At 43.6% G+C, this 13,239-nt stretch overlaps 1 protein-coding gene across 1 annotated transcript in view; it reads left to right on the top strand.

The window, feature by feature from the left end:
• The first annotated feature begins 202 nt into the window (after window positions 1–202).
• arhgap29a (Rho GTPase activating protein 29a) overlaps window positions 203–13,239 on the top strand; it is a 31,793-nt gene continuing 18,756 nt past the window's right edge. Inside the window, exon 1 of the mRNA XM_076099809.1 lies at window positions 203–509. Coding sequence (XP_075955924.1) covers window positions 203–509 — 307 coding nt within the window. The remainder of the gene's footprint in view (window positions 510–13,239) is intronic.

Raw genomic sequence — 13,239 nt, 5'->3', positions numbered from 1 at the left:
AAAACACATCTGGTGACGCGTCACGTCTGATGCAGTCAGTAATGTCGCTGATGCAGTCAGTAATGTCGTGCTATTCCAAATGGTCTTCTCTCTCTTCGGCAGACGCCTTCATCCCTGTTGTGGTGCAGTGCTGGGTCTGAGAACGGGAGCTGAACTGCAGGATAACGGTCTCCAGGCCTAAGGGCCCCTGGACCAACAAGACATGCTGGCTGCCATGCTGCGCCAGAGTTCTGGTGGAGGATCGGGAGGAGGAGGAGGCGGCGGCAGCAACAGCAGCGACGACGGTGGTGGTGGTGGTGGTGGAAGCAAACTCTCTCTAGGCATCTCCCGACTCTCCAACTCCAGCTTGGGTTCGACAAGCCCCGCCAGGGTCTCCAAGGGCGGCTCGGGGAGTTCGGACAGCCCAGATGTCCCCGCCTCGGACCCGATCTATATCATGCAGCTGGTCAGCGATGTGCGCAAGTTCGCTGACGTGCTTCTACAACTCAAAGAAGTTTTCAACTCCAAAGGTATGTTTTTAAAGAGTTGACACTGGCATTAAGGCGAATGTGGCAAACAGCCGCACAGCTTTATGTCCTATTCTGTTATTTGCTCTTTCTGCTGATGATAAAAAGAGGCCAACACAACATGCTCTTCTAACTAATCCTATTCACACTAATAGATACTAACTGCTGCCTATTAGATAATTACACCTGCAAGGGCTTCCGTGTATAACGTCCTAAATTCTTTCCCTGTTGCTTGTGATAACATGAAAACACCAGTGTGGTTAAACTCTGCCCTCTCTGCTTTGTAGTTATTATTTCTGACTCATAAATAAGATGTGTACGTCTCTTACAATCTGAGCTTGTGGCAGTGTAGAGGGGGGAAAAACGGGGTTATACTGTAAGCACAGCCAAAAGGGATTTCTAACGGGACACAGCTGCCGGTCAGCTCTTGTGTACACACTGTTGCTTTCAGCACAATGTACACAGTCGCAGGTCTATCTACCTGGTTTGTCCCGCTGCATCCTTGGCTGAGCGGTCAGTCAACCGGCCTTATCTCCCTTTTTATTTTGGTTCTTTCCCTCCGTGTTTCTATCTGCACTGTAAAAAAAAAAAAAAAAAATACAAACATTTACGAAGTCTATCTAAAAGCTATTAACGGAGGATTTGATAAATTACTACACGGTAAGAATTCTCAATATTCTGGTGAGCTTTTTCTGGTAAATTACCCTGAAAAGACATTTTAATGTGACATAAGGATTTTTTTTACACTGTGCAAAAAAAAATAAAAAATCCATGCTCTCTTTGAAATGTTCAAAACTACACGGAAGCCTCATTAAACAGCAGCAGGAACATTCAACTCCCGAAGCTTTTTCGACAGAATAAAACCCCCTCTAAGGCGGTGACTAATAGGCTTCTCTTCATCTGTGATTAAATCATTTCCAAACCACAGTGGAGTTTAGAGACTTACTCATGTCTGTGCGGCGGTTTACGTTCGCGTGGGTGAGTATCACATTCCTGAATTTGCATGTTCAGCGTTTGGCTTTTGGATCAGACCCAGATCTGGTAAGGCAGGTTTAAATATGATGAGGTGAAGATGCATGCGGTGCTGGTGGTACCTTTTTTTTAATTTTTATTCCCCCCCCCCATTACCACCGCGCCATGACTCCCAAGCCCTGAAAGAAGAAGGAATCCCAGGCTTTTGTTTTTTGTCTGGAGAGGTCAGTGAAGGTGCTTGACCCGGCTGGACTCGTCGGCATTACAGAGAATAGGACTTTTTTTTTTTTTTTTTTTTTAAGCTCGAGAGACTTTTCAGTGACCTGTCAGCACGCCAAGGATCAAAGCGGCAAGTCATCATGTGCAAGAGATCCACGTCTGCAGCTTTACGGAACAGAAGCAGACTTGATCTAAGCAAGAAGCTTTCCCGGCTCCACATTTTCCGTTTCAGACTTAGTCGAGCGTTAACGAACCACAGATACAGTTGTTCTTTTGGTCTGTTCAAAGTGATCAACACCAAAGCATGCACACACAGGTTGTTGTTCTGTGCCAAGGCTGCATAGCTGTCATACTAGACATTTTGCCCTCGCTGCTTGTCACTAAGAAACCGGTTTTATAATTTGTGACGTCTCCAAATAACAATAGCATAGAGCTTAAGAACATCATACTTTAAATGGGCTGAAAAAAAAAAATGAACTCAGGACAAACAGTTCAGCGACTGTCTGCTGCACACAATTACGTGTACGCTCAAGCTCAATTATGCAAATACTGTTGCTGAGATGCCAACACATGATTTGTAAGAGTATTCCCATTAGCGGGCTTATTTTGGCTAAATACAGGAAAGGGCAGATTTGGGGAAATAGGCTGATTACGTTGTAGAAAACAGACCCGTCTGCTATTGAGGAAAGCAGCAAAGAGACCATTGTGTCTCCAAGGAATTTCTAACGGCACGGGGAAAAAAAAAACCAAGTTAAGTTGAGGAGAATGTTTTGACAAATCTGGGATTTTGACATTGGGACACACTTGATCCCATGCAGACCTCGTATTGAGATCTGTGGATTTCATTTTTTTGTCGGCCATATCGAGGAGGTTTGTGCTTGTTGTCAATAAGCATCTTCAAAGTGTCATTGTTGGGCTTTAGAAGGGCCTGCTAACAGATTGTTGGGAGTCACTGACCTGTGCTGTGATTGGATGTGATTTAAATCCCCCTCTAATTTATGACCGTATTGTCTCTGCAGCGCCTCACAATAGCTCAAACCTCTCATTACCCTGGCCGCTCACCGAACCCTGCTTTTTCTTTTTTTTTTTTTTTACAACGCAGGGCCAATAGTCGAGCGCAATATTCAGCTTAGAGCCTTGTACCCTTCGCAACAGTGCCTGCATTCACGGTCAGCGATGTGAGTCAGACACCCATTGTCCCAGGCATCGGTAGACTAGCATGCTGCTGCTAACCGGCAGCTTTTGCAGAAATGATTATTTCCCAAGTCAAGAATAGCTGTGGCCTGTGGGATTTCTCCCTGGGGGGGGGGGGGGGGGGCAGCAATGAACATCAACGAACATCAACCTTAAATGGCAATTATAGTATCGTTGCTGCTCATTTGTCGTTGGAGGCAATGACGCATGACTGGATGTTTTCTTTTTTTTTTGTGTTCCCTGAGAAGAAATTGTTTATGCGCTCTCAATGTTGTCCGGCCAGTGTTTCCCAGATATTTGTGTTCTTCCTTGATGTGACCGTGACCTTGTGTGGAGGGGATTATTATTTTGAAGATTGGTCTTAACTGGGGTCACAGAGGACGATTGGAGACCAGACGAGCCGTGGAGCTGGTCCCTGTGTGGCCTTTGTGTTTGGCGGTGAATGAGTCCTCTGAAGCACCTCCATCATAAGATTAGCGTAGTAAACATCTGGCCCTAGCGTGTCCCCGTTCAACATCGTCTATTTTGGGACTGAGGTTGTGTTGTTGTGGCTGTTTGACTGGGACAGGTGTGTCATCGGTGCTTTCATTGCCCTGCCAAACAGAATGATGGCCAATTTTGTGCGTCGGCTGCTTAACACCGCACCAATAAATGTGGACGGGGTGTTTCAGTTGTATGATTACAGGATATTGATATCAAGTTGAAACAGGTCTGATGTGTGACATTCTTGTCAGGTTTTTTTCAATGTAATAACTTAATGCTATTCCTGTTTTTCCTCTCTGTTGTTTAAATTTGCATACACACAGCCACAGTTGTTTCATCTCACGGCACCTTCTACCTCCCTCGTCTCACAAACTCCTAAATATTGTGCAATCCCACCAGGCCTACTTCCCAGGAAGGATGGCTGTGGAATAAACATACATGGGAAGCAAGGCACCGTCACAGCTCCATCATCATTACTCACAGTTTTAATTTGTCAGCCTTAAAGTGTGACTCGTACTTATATCAGCTGTGTGTTTTTACTTTGAGTCACAACGCACTGACTCATACGTGTCCCCAGTAAATCAGTATGGCTTTGTGAATGGAAGATTCTGGGTTTTAATGATTAACAGGTTTCTACTAAAAACGGTCCGCAGGTGTCGTGTAATGTTCTTCACTGTAATGCACCTGACCACTCGCTGAGCTACAACTTTATGGCAGAGAGCCCAGAATGTTTTTTTTTTTTTTTTTTTTTACTTTCTTAATCTTCAGATCATTGGCAGTAAAGAAAATGGTACAATGGTTACATTGATGTTCAACTTTAGTTGCGTTTTTGGCTTCGTTGTTGTGGCTTTTGTTGAAATGTGCTGTGGGAAATAAGCGCTTTTTCTCTTTTTTGGAAGCCTGTTGAGTATTCTTGCAAAGATGCTAAAGCTTTGTGGGAAAGTGATTCTGGTCTGGGTCCTCTGAGAGAATGCCTAAATGCTATTTTAGCGATTTGTATCCTAAATCACCCCTTGTGAAATACCAGCCTAAAATTAGCCTTGCTTGGGCTTTTCACTAACCATTCCAGGCCTTCTTAATGGCTGTAACTGCTCTGTTTAGACAGTCTGTCCTACTGGGTCTGGGATCCACTGTAAAGCACTGCAAGCTTCTTCTTTCCTCCAAAAAGTTCCTTTTATGGTTCTTTTACTGCGCCCGTATTTAAAGCCTCCTGTAAATTACCTCAAGCACAACTAGCCTTCCTTACTTTTAAAGTCTTCTCTTGAAGATCAAGTTACATTGTTTTTTTTTGGAAGTCTTGATTTAATCATACTCTGTACACTTATCTAGCCAACTAAGCTGCCTAACAGGATTTATTACTTTACCTTAATTGTTTTGGGGTGATCTATGTTTAAAAGCACAGCTATTGTCTTAACATTAGTTGATGCCGTGCTAGGGTTAGATCTCTGGATTGCTGCCGCCTGGGATTAAAGTGCAGAGTGTTGTGACATATGGCAGGTCTATTTAATCCCCTCTGACTGAGGAAAGAAACCATGAAATCATAAACTGTAGCTGAAAATCTTTCTTGTAGCAATGCACAATGTGCGCAATCATGTCACGCCGCATACAGGTGGCAGAACCATGTTGACTTGTCAAGTTTAATTGCCCGACTGCACTCGAAGATTTGTACGTTGTTTTCAAGTTGTAACCCAAGTGAGCTCCCTCTCTGTGTGTTTCTCTCCTTCCTTCCCTCTGGTAAGATTTACGGTTATGGCCACTGTTTTTTTTTTTTTTTTTTTTTTGCGCTGGGACAGCTTTGTTCCAGGAGGCTGTCGATGTCTGCCCCACACTAAGATAACGCTTCAGGATTCCCACACTACAAATGAGAAGCCAAGGATTTGGGGGGGGGGGCTCTGATGAGGGGCTGTACTGTCGAAACCCGGCACTGGAGGCTTCTGTGAAGTAACAGGGATGTTGAATATGGAAGCATTCTCAGTATTGGGTATGGCAGATAGGTTGTGTGATCAGAAGACCTCCCCTCTTCCTCCTTGGATTAAGGCTTTGAAACGAAAATGGCAAAAATTTATCCTCTGAATAAGATTAAATAGCCCTTGAATCTGTAGCCTCTATCCTTGCATTGGATTAAAGTCCTCTAGGATTAGACAAGGCAGACTTTATTTGACATCCTGCACTTTTAAACATCTGTGGTGCAAATTATACATTCATTTGATTTAGAAACATCCACTGGTAGGGATGTAAAGCTTATGGAATGTCCTTCATTTGCTTTTGGCAATGTTTGTGATTTTTGATAACTCATTTATCATTAAGAGCTCAAAACATACAAATCTTTTCTTGTATGTTGTTTAAACCTCAATTTGAAACGAAGCTAAATTATGTGAATCTTAAATCCAACAAACATTCAAAATAGCTACTCTGGCTCTTGTTCTGGCCATCCCAGATTAGGTTTTTGTAGAAGATGCACATTTTTCTGTATATAAAGTAGAGGTCACTAAACATGCATTACACTTGAAATAAGCCTGACTCATTCTTAGATCAGCAAAAGTGATGTAGATCACAAATGCCTATATCAAGAAGCAAAAACATGGGCTGCCCTGATCTCCTTAAGTTTATGCGTTTTGTTGTGTAAGAGCATATCCATGTGGTGAGAGGTAAGTCCACTGTCTATTCACTATAACTGTCTTTGGTTAGTCAGCTTCGCAAGGGAGAATTTGTGCAGAAGAGTCATCAGTCATAGTTCACTGGTTAGATGGTGTAGCTGACCGTTGCTTTTTTCAGTTTCAGCATGTCACTGAGTTAAGTAATGGGGTTTATCATGCTCATGTCATATGGAAAACCACACGGCCAAACAACACAGACATTAGCCTAACTGTGTTTACTCTGGTCATGACACAAGCATCGCAGCCTCTGTATTCGCTGGCGTTGGAGTGAGATTTTGGTAAATAGTTTGTAATCTGTTGTGTAGCGAGGGGCTATTCTGAGCATAATTGGCCTTGTTTTTCACCAGAGCCAACCTTAGGGCATGCTTGCATGTGCCAGGGGCAGCCCCATGCTGTGTACAGCGCATAACTCGTTAAAGACCAATGGAGCTGATGGGGAGGAGAGGAGGATAACCAACCGCTGTCTTTGTCCACAACATTCTGTAAGTTTAGGAACCCAGTTGCTGTGCTCAGTGAAAGGAACAGAGTCCCTGTTTGATGTGGAGGTAGGCAGACTGAGCGTGAAGCAGAGCCAGGACCAATTGGAGTCTGTCCTATCCTGTGAGACTCAAATTAGGCCCCATTGGGGTGTAGAAAGGGCAAGGGAGGAAAGTGGACCTATTGGGGTGTGATTGAACTTGCCAAAGCGTACGAAACACACGCAGCAATACCCTTGTCACTCTCATGAATCTGCTTCTCCGGACTGATTATGGTTTCCTGGAACAAACCGTGTCTTTTCATCTAACCAATTGTAAGGACAGAATGTAGGAGCTTCTCAATCTGCATATTTCATAACTAGCAATGAATGGAGAAAGGGCTCATATATGCAGGAGGCCACCTGGCTTTAGATGTTTAGTCCCTTTCACAGGACTAGCGGGCGTCGATCAGCAGTGCCTCCTCATCCCTGAATACCTTCACTCCCATGTAAGGCCGTTGTCTGCTCAAGCTGTTAATTGTAACCATGGTAAGAAACAAAACACTGCCATGTGCACTAGTTTTTCTTGAATTCTTTTTATCTTCGAACTGAACCTATCCTTAAAATGCTGTCCCAAATTCTGTCCCAATTCCCTTCTTATAAACATTTTACCAAATGAAATGCCTTGACAGTTATGAGAGTAAGTTTTTCTAGTGCAAGCTTTCAATCACACAAAGCCAATTCTCTCAGGATTAGGATACAAGTAAAGCTAAACAGTGTCCTCTTGTTCTCAATGCTGTGTTTGTCTCCCCCAAACTCAGCCCCCTCACCTCCCAGTTCTGCCTCTTGACAGGTATACTAAAGGGGCCCATCTTTGTACTTGGTGGACAGCTTTCGCACCTCCCACCTCTCTGGCCTGCTGATGTTCCTTTGCCTGCATTACACATCTTGGGGAGCAACTGTAGTCTCTTCAGCCTAATGGCTGACCAGTTTGGCTGGCAGCTCGAGGTTCAACAGTGGGGGGATTTCCAGTTTCTCTTAAAGAAAGCATAGTTGGAATGCCAAACTTCAGAGCTTTGCATCAACAGTAGGCGTGGTGGTGAAGATGGTGATGTGGGGGGATATCCAGAGAGAGAGGTTGCCTGTCTTTCCTCACTGTGACAGACGGTTCCAAAGAGAAATGCAAGAGGGGGGAAAACAAATTATTCACTCTGCACTGGGTATCTCATTTATATGCAAACAACTAAAGAGAGAAATATCCGAGGGTAAACGTGTCTGTTGACTAGAAAGAGATCATGGAACATTTTGCCTGGCCACCCTTGGATTTAAGGATGATTGTCAATTGGTTATTGGATCTTTATTACTGAATTTTGCAATGTGTCGTTATATCTTGTGTTCCTCTCTCGCAGTCAAACTTAATGTCACTGCATTTCCTAAATTCAGCCTCCATTATACATAATTTTTCATTTACTTTTTGTCCTCTGAGCTAACGGCTAACAAGCCTCACAAAGGCAGTAGCCTGCAGAGTGGGAACATAAAAGCCCCCCACCTAGGTGGAAGGTGCTGTGCGTCTAGCCTGGGGCTCTTTTTTTAAACACCAGCTCTTTGTGCATGCAGTCATGGGAAAAAGAGCTTCAAAGGTGAAACAACAGGGAATGCTTTGGCATGAGCATAGAAGTCTGGGAAGGCAAAGTTCTCCTGCCTTTTACCAGCTGCATGTAATCTACTAATCCATTGAGTGGACCGCCGGTGGTCTGTCGACAGAGGTAGACCAGGGCCACTGACCACAGGAAGTATGTTGGAGGAGGAGGATATCAAGGGTTGTATGGGCCACCCATTGCAGTGACCCTGCCCAAGTGTTAAAGGTTAAGTGGACCCATTTTGCGAGAGCCACTTATAGTCCGGACAATAGGTCAAATTTGGACTGAAACAATAAGGAATTTTTTAGCAACGCACATAAATACCGTATTAAGGATGCAGTACTGGTGAATGGGTAATATGAAAGACTGTGGCATTTCACCCTAGCCCATTGAAGAAGAATCCATTTGAACAAAGCAAAGGTTATTGAGTCACGTAGTGATTGATTGAAACATTTGGTTGCTTGTCTTTTGAAGAAGGGGGCAAGTCTCAAAGGAGCCCCTTGAAACCTAGCCATACCACAGCTTTTGATGAATGCACAATTTCTTTGAAACAACTGCCACTACAGAGTTCTAGTTGGTTATTTAGGGGTGAGTAGCTGGAATGTCCAGCTGTGGTCTGACTCAATAGGACACATTGAGAGGTTTTGATTGACATTGGTCATGGCTAGCCTGTCCAACATCCTATTTAGCCCCCTCTGCCACGAACTGCTTCCATTTGATTGGACCTCTGCAGACCCAGTTGTGACATGTTTAGTGATTTCACACTTGCTTTGCAAAAATAAGCACCCCTCCGTTCCATCAAATGTTTTGAAGCATAGATAATACATTGCTCCCATGATTTGCAATGCATGACTGAGCATAGCTAGGGCCAGAGCGAAAGGAATGTTGCCAAGTCATATTGTGTCAGGCCCTAATTGAAGTTTTGTGCTGCAAAGAATCAAGTCAGTGATGCTAAGTCTCCAAACTGAGACATTTCCTCATGGTGCACATCAACAAAAAGCAACGGCATCTTTTTTAGCATTGATGGCCTTGCGCAATAACAACAACTATATTTCTTATATGGTAGTCTACACCTTATGGGCAGTTCTTAAGTGTTAAAAACCTTTTCACATTGAATGCTTGGGTCTAATATACTTTGTTATACTTTGTCCTTGCCTAAGTACCAACAAAACACAACCATTAAACAAACCAACAGTGTATAGACCCAATGCAAAAAACAACAACAACCATGCAGGTTGATATTGGACCTGCAGAAAGACTTGTACTTGGGTGAGATACCAAAGATATAATTTTACATTATAACACTCTAGTGGCCTGTCGGTTAGTGGTCAAAAATATAGAGCTAGAGAATAGTATGACTATGGCTCCAGGTTTCATGCTCTCCAACATCGCCTCCCCAAATACTGCATAAACTAAATCAACTATCGTGAGTCTACGGCCTTATCTTTGTATATGTGTAGCTCCATAACATTTAACTGTTAGAGTCTGCTCCAGAAGAGCATCAGAATGTTTTGGTATTGAGGTGTCATCTCGATGGTGAGTGATCCGACAATGTTTTCATTATGGATCCCCCTTGCTCCTGCAACTCCCGTCCCCACTCCCAAACAAGAGGCTGGAATGTTGGGTTTCCATGACGCTAATGAAGTAAAAACCTGGCAATGTCTTACTGGCAGCCCCAGAGCAGCTCCTGATCCGCGGCCTCCTTCTCATCAGGTCTGATCCCTCTGTAGCCTTCATTCACCAGGGCTTATTATGCCCAGGAATGTCTCTCACTCGCTCCTTCTCTCATAACCCCCACTACAGCAGGGATGTGGGGTGCAGGGGTAAATTTGGGACAAATCCCAAGGGAGCGTACTACCCCAAATACCCCCCCCACCCCCCCAATACCAACCAAAACTCCTCCCCTATCACTCCGACCACTAACCATCACACATGGACAAAGACGCACACACAGACACAAACACACACACTCCAATCCCTCTTTCCCGTGAAAAGTGAAAAGCTGCCGTTGTGATTTATTGTTCCATAAATGCTTCATGTGGCAGGCCCATGAGGCGACCAGGCCACTGTTTGCTAGTGGCCCCAGGGACAATAGTGAGTTTTCGGCACTTAAACAACTCATGCAAAACTCAGTGGTCTTCCCAGGGGAAAGCAGAACAATCTTCCCAGCAGCTTGTTTGTTTTCCAGTTTTCAGATAGCTGATATTTGCCAATTGAAACATCTTCTGTCATTGCAACTTCTTCCACCAAATGTTCCTTTCCAAACTTTATTTTTCCTGGCAATACCACTGCTGAAACGTATTGCGCCAGTCAGATGTTCCGTTAACCGCCCCTCCCTGGTGGGAACGAGTCTTCTTCTTTGTGTCTCGTGCAGAATGGCAGTTGAAGGGTTAAATCATCAGTCTCTGTACATTATCCTGTGTCCTGCTGGGCCGGTGGACGCAACCATAATGTCTTGCTAATTAGCCTTCATTTAGGATGGTCCAATAGGCCACACAACTGCCATTGAAGACTGGAGCCCATGGAGCTTTGCAAAGGAAGACCCTCTGTCTCGTGGGCATTCATGGTTTAGGCTTGTCCTTAATAAACCTCTAGCTTGCCCAGGCTTGGTGCCTCCAGGACTCTGGATTCAGTTACTCGGTCGATGAATAGGGTGTATAGCCTGTGTAGGGATGATTTAGGCCATTGTGTGTTTTTGTCATTGAAAGGATAATGTCCATAAATGGGATCTAAACTGACCAGGACCAATTAAGGGCTTAAGGGTTGAAGCGGCTCATTGTAAACTTTGACCCTTATCAAATTTTTGTGGGTCCAGGTCTCTGTATAAGGCTGTGGGAAGACTGGTTCTGTTACAGTAAAGGATTAACACTGCAAAAACAGTAAGTTAAAGGAAATGTAGATGAAATGTATTTCTAATATTAAATAAAATACTTTTGTTTGTTTTGAAATGTAATTGTTTTACATTAAACAACTATAAAATCTGCCTAATGTGTGTTTTATGTAAATGCAGACTTCCTGTTCCGATTTTGTTTAATTTGAGCCAAATTATTCAGAAAACACCATTCAAAAGGTTTGTTTTGGGAGCTGAATACAAGAGTACATGTCATACCACTACAAAATCACTTGGCACATTCTTTCTCTTTTATGCGAGATTGTATTTGGAAAATGGCTGAATCTGTACATAGTCATCCAAGGGACCAGTGAAGAGAATGACCTTCTCTATACGCCCATTTGCATTGATTGTATAGAAGTTTTGAGTCTCCGTTTGATGTGTGGTTATGCCAGAAGCACAACGCTGGCCCTTTTCCTGCCTCGTGGGGAGTTGGGCACCTGAAACAAAAGAACGAGAGGCTTTCATCATCAAAAACCACTAGGTCCTTGGCACTAGAAGGAGCTGTGCACGACATCTGATGAAGATGGATGAAGATGGTCGCTATGGTGAAGGATAGGACTCTCCAGGTCCTGAAGCTTTTGGCAAGCTAGAGGCAACAGCGCATGTTGGCATGGGGTAGTTCATGTGGTAGTGGAACAGTCTGGGATTTGTGCCTGTCTTATGTAATCATTTTGGTGTGTCCTGTGATTTCAGTTTGTGTGTTTGTGTGTTGATCTTTTGCAAGTGCTTGATCTTCACCTGGAATTACATTGTGGCCACCTTGTAGTACTGTTTCTCTGAGTCATTGCACCGTACCCAATCACTCCAGCTCTTTGGGTTTATGTTAAGTGGCCCATTGTTGATTTGCAGGGTGTGTTGACTGAATGCATTGAAGTTGTCAGTAAAGCAGCAACATGTATAGCCATTTGGCACATTATCATTCACATTCCTTGAGAGAAAAAATAGGCTGCCTGCCATAGTGCTATAAGAAAGTTGAAACATGAAAATATAAATATATAAGTACGGTGCTCTACAGCATTTTGTTGACAGTTTGTGCGGAGATTTTGCACATTTTCTGCGCTTCATACTGGTTGTTCTGGTTATTGTTCTGACCTGTTGGTCAAATTTGAACTTGTCACCTGCTGGTCAGTTGGTGGTCAGTTGGCTGGATTTTCAGGACAGGACTCAGTTAGCATTGTCATGGCGGCCACACAGACGCAGCATTATTAGCCCCACTGGCGGCACTATTTGTCCCACTCCAAAAAAGAGGGCTAATGAATAAAAGACTAAATGGGAGACAGCTAAAGTCTTTCTGATCCCCCTACCATGAAGGGGTAATCCAGGGGTGATCGTCAGCACAAAATGTGGCTTTGACTGCCTGTAACCATTCTGTGTGTGTGTGTGTGTCTGTGTTTTACCTTACTTTTTTTCTGTTTACTAGAAAAAGATCTGACTAAGAATAAACTCATTTATACACATAACGATGATAATCACATTTAAAGCATGACAAACAACCTGCCGAGCAGCCTATTGTGTATTAAGTGAGATTACAGCTATAGGACCGGAACATATTTGAGCAAAATGGCAATAATATCTGTGTGTGTCTCCAGTTCCCTCTTGTATCGGTCATCTTTGGTAAAGTCAGCCATGCTAGTGTGTCGGACCCCTGTGACACTACCCTGCAGTACTCAATATGCTTCTAATGAGTAGTAAAAAAAAACAAGAAAAAACATCTGAACCGTAGTTCATGTACTCATTTCCATTTCCTCATTCATGACCTCATTCCTCAGCAATGTCAAGAGCAGATTATAAAGGTCAACTGATAGCAAAGTGCTTTTTGTCCCTTTTTGTAAATGGTGGTGACTCACTGTTAGTAAAGTCACATCTACTCCACTCAACCACATACCTGAGATGCCATGTTTCCTTTGGTTAACTAGCTAACCAACTGCTAATTGCAGACAGATAGCACAGTAGGTCGTGTTTAGTTATGCACTTGGCTGTTAGGCTAGCACCATTTCAGTTCTTTGTGTAGGTTTGCTGAGTTGTGTGCAATCCCTATGCCGTCGCTACTATTTGTCTGTGCAACTACACCATAAAGCAATCTGTCATGGCTGCCACAGTCACTCTTTCAACCAACAAAGCTGGAATGTCATGTAGTAATCCTCTTTTCCAATGATCACCATTCATGTAAAGCAGGGAGAGTTCTAAATAGCTGGGTTCTAGGTTCAGTCTGCTCAGGTTT

The sequence above is a fragment of the Anarhichas minor genome, unplaced genomic scaffold, assembly GCF_050575085.1.
Source record: "Anarhichas minor isolate MPS153535 unplaced genomic scaffold, ASM5057508v1 ptg000001l, whole genome shotgun sequence".
Classification (NCBI taxonomy): domain Eukaryota; kingdom Metazoa; phylum Chordata; class Actinopteri; order Perciformes; family Anarhichadidae; genus Anarhichas; species Anarhichas minor.
The sequence above is the reverse complement of the archived record's forward strand: the minus strand, read 5'-3'. Positions and strand labels throughout refer to the sequence as shown.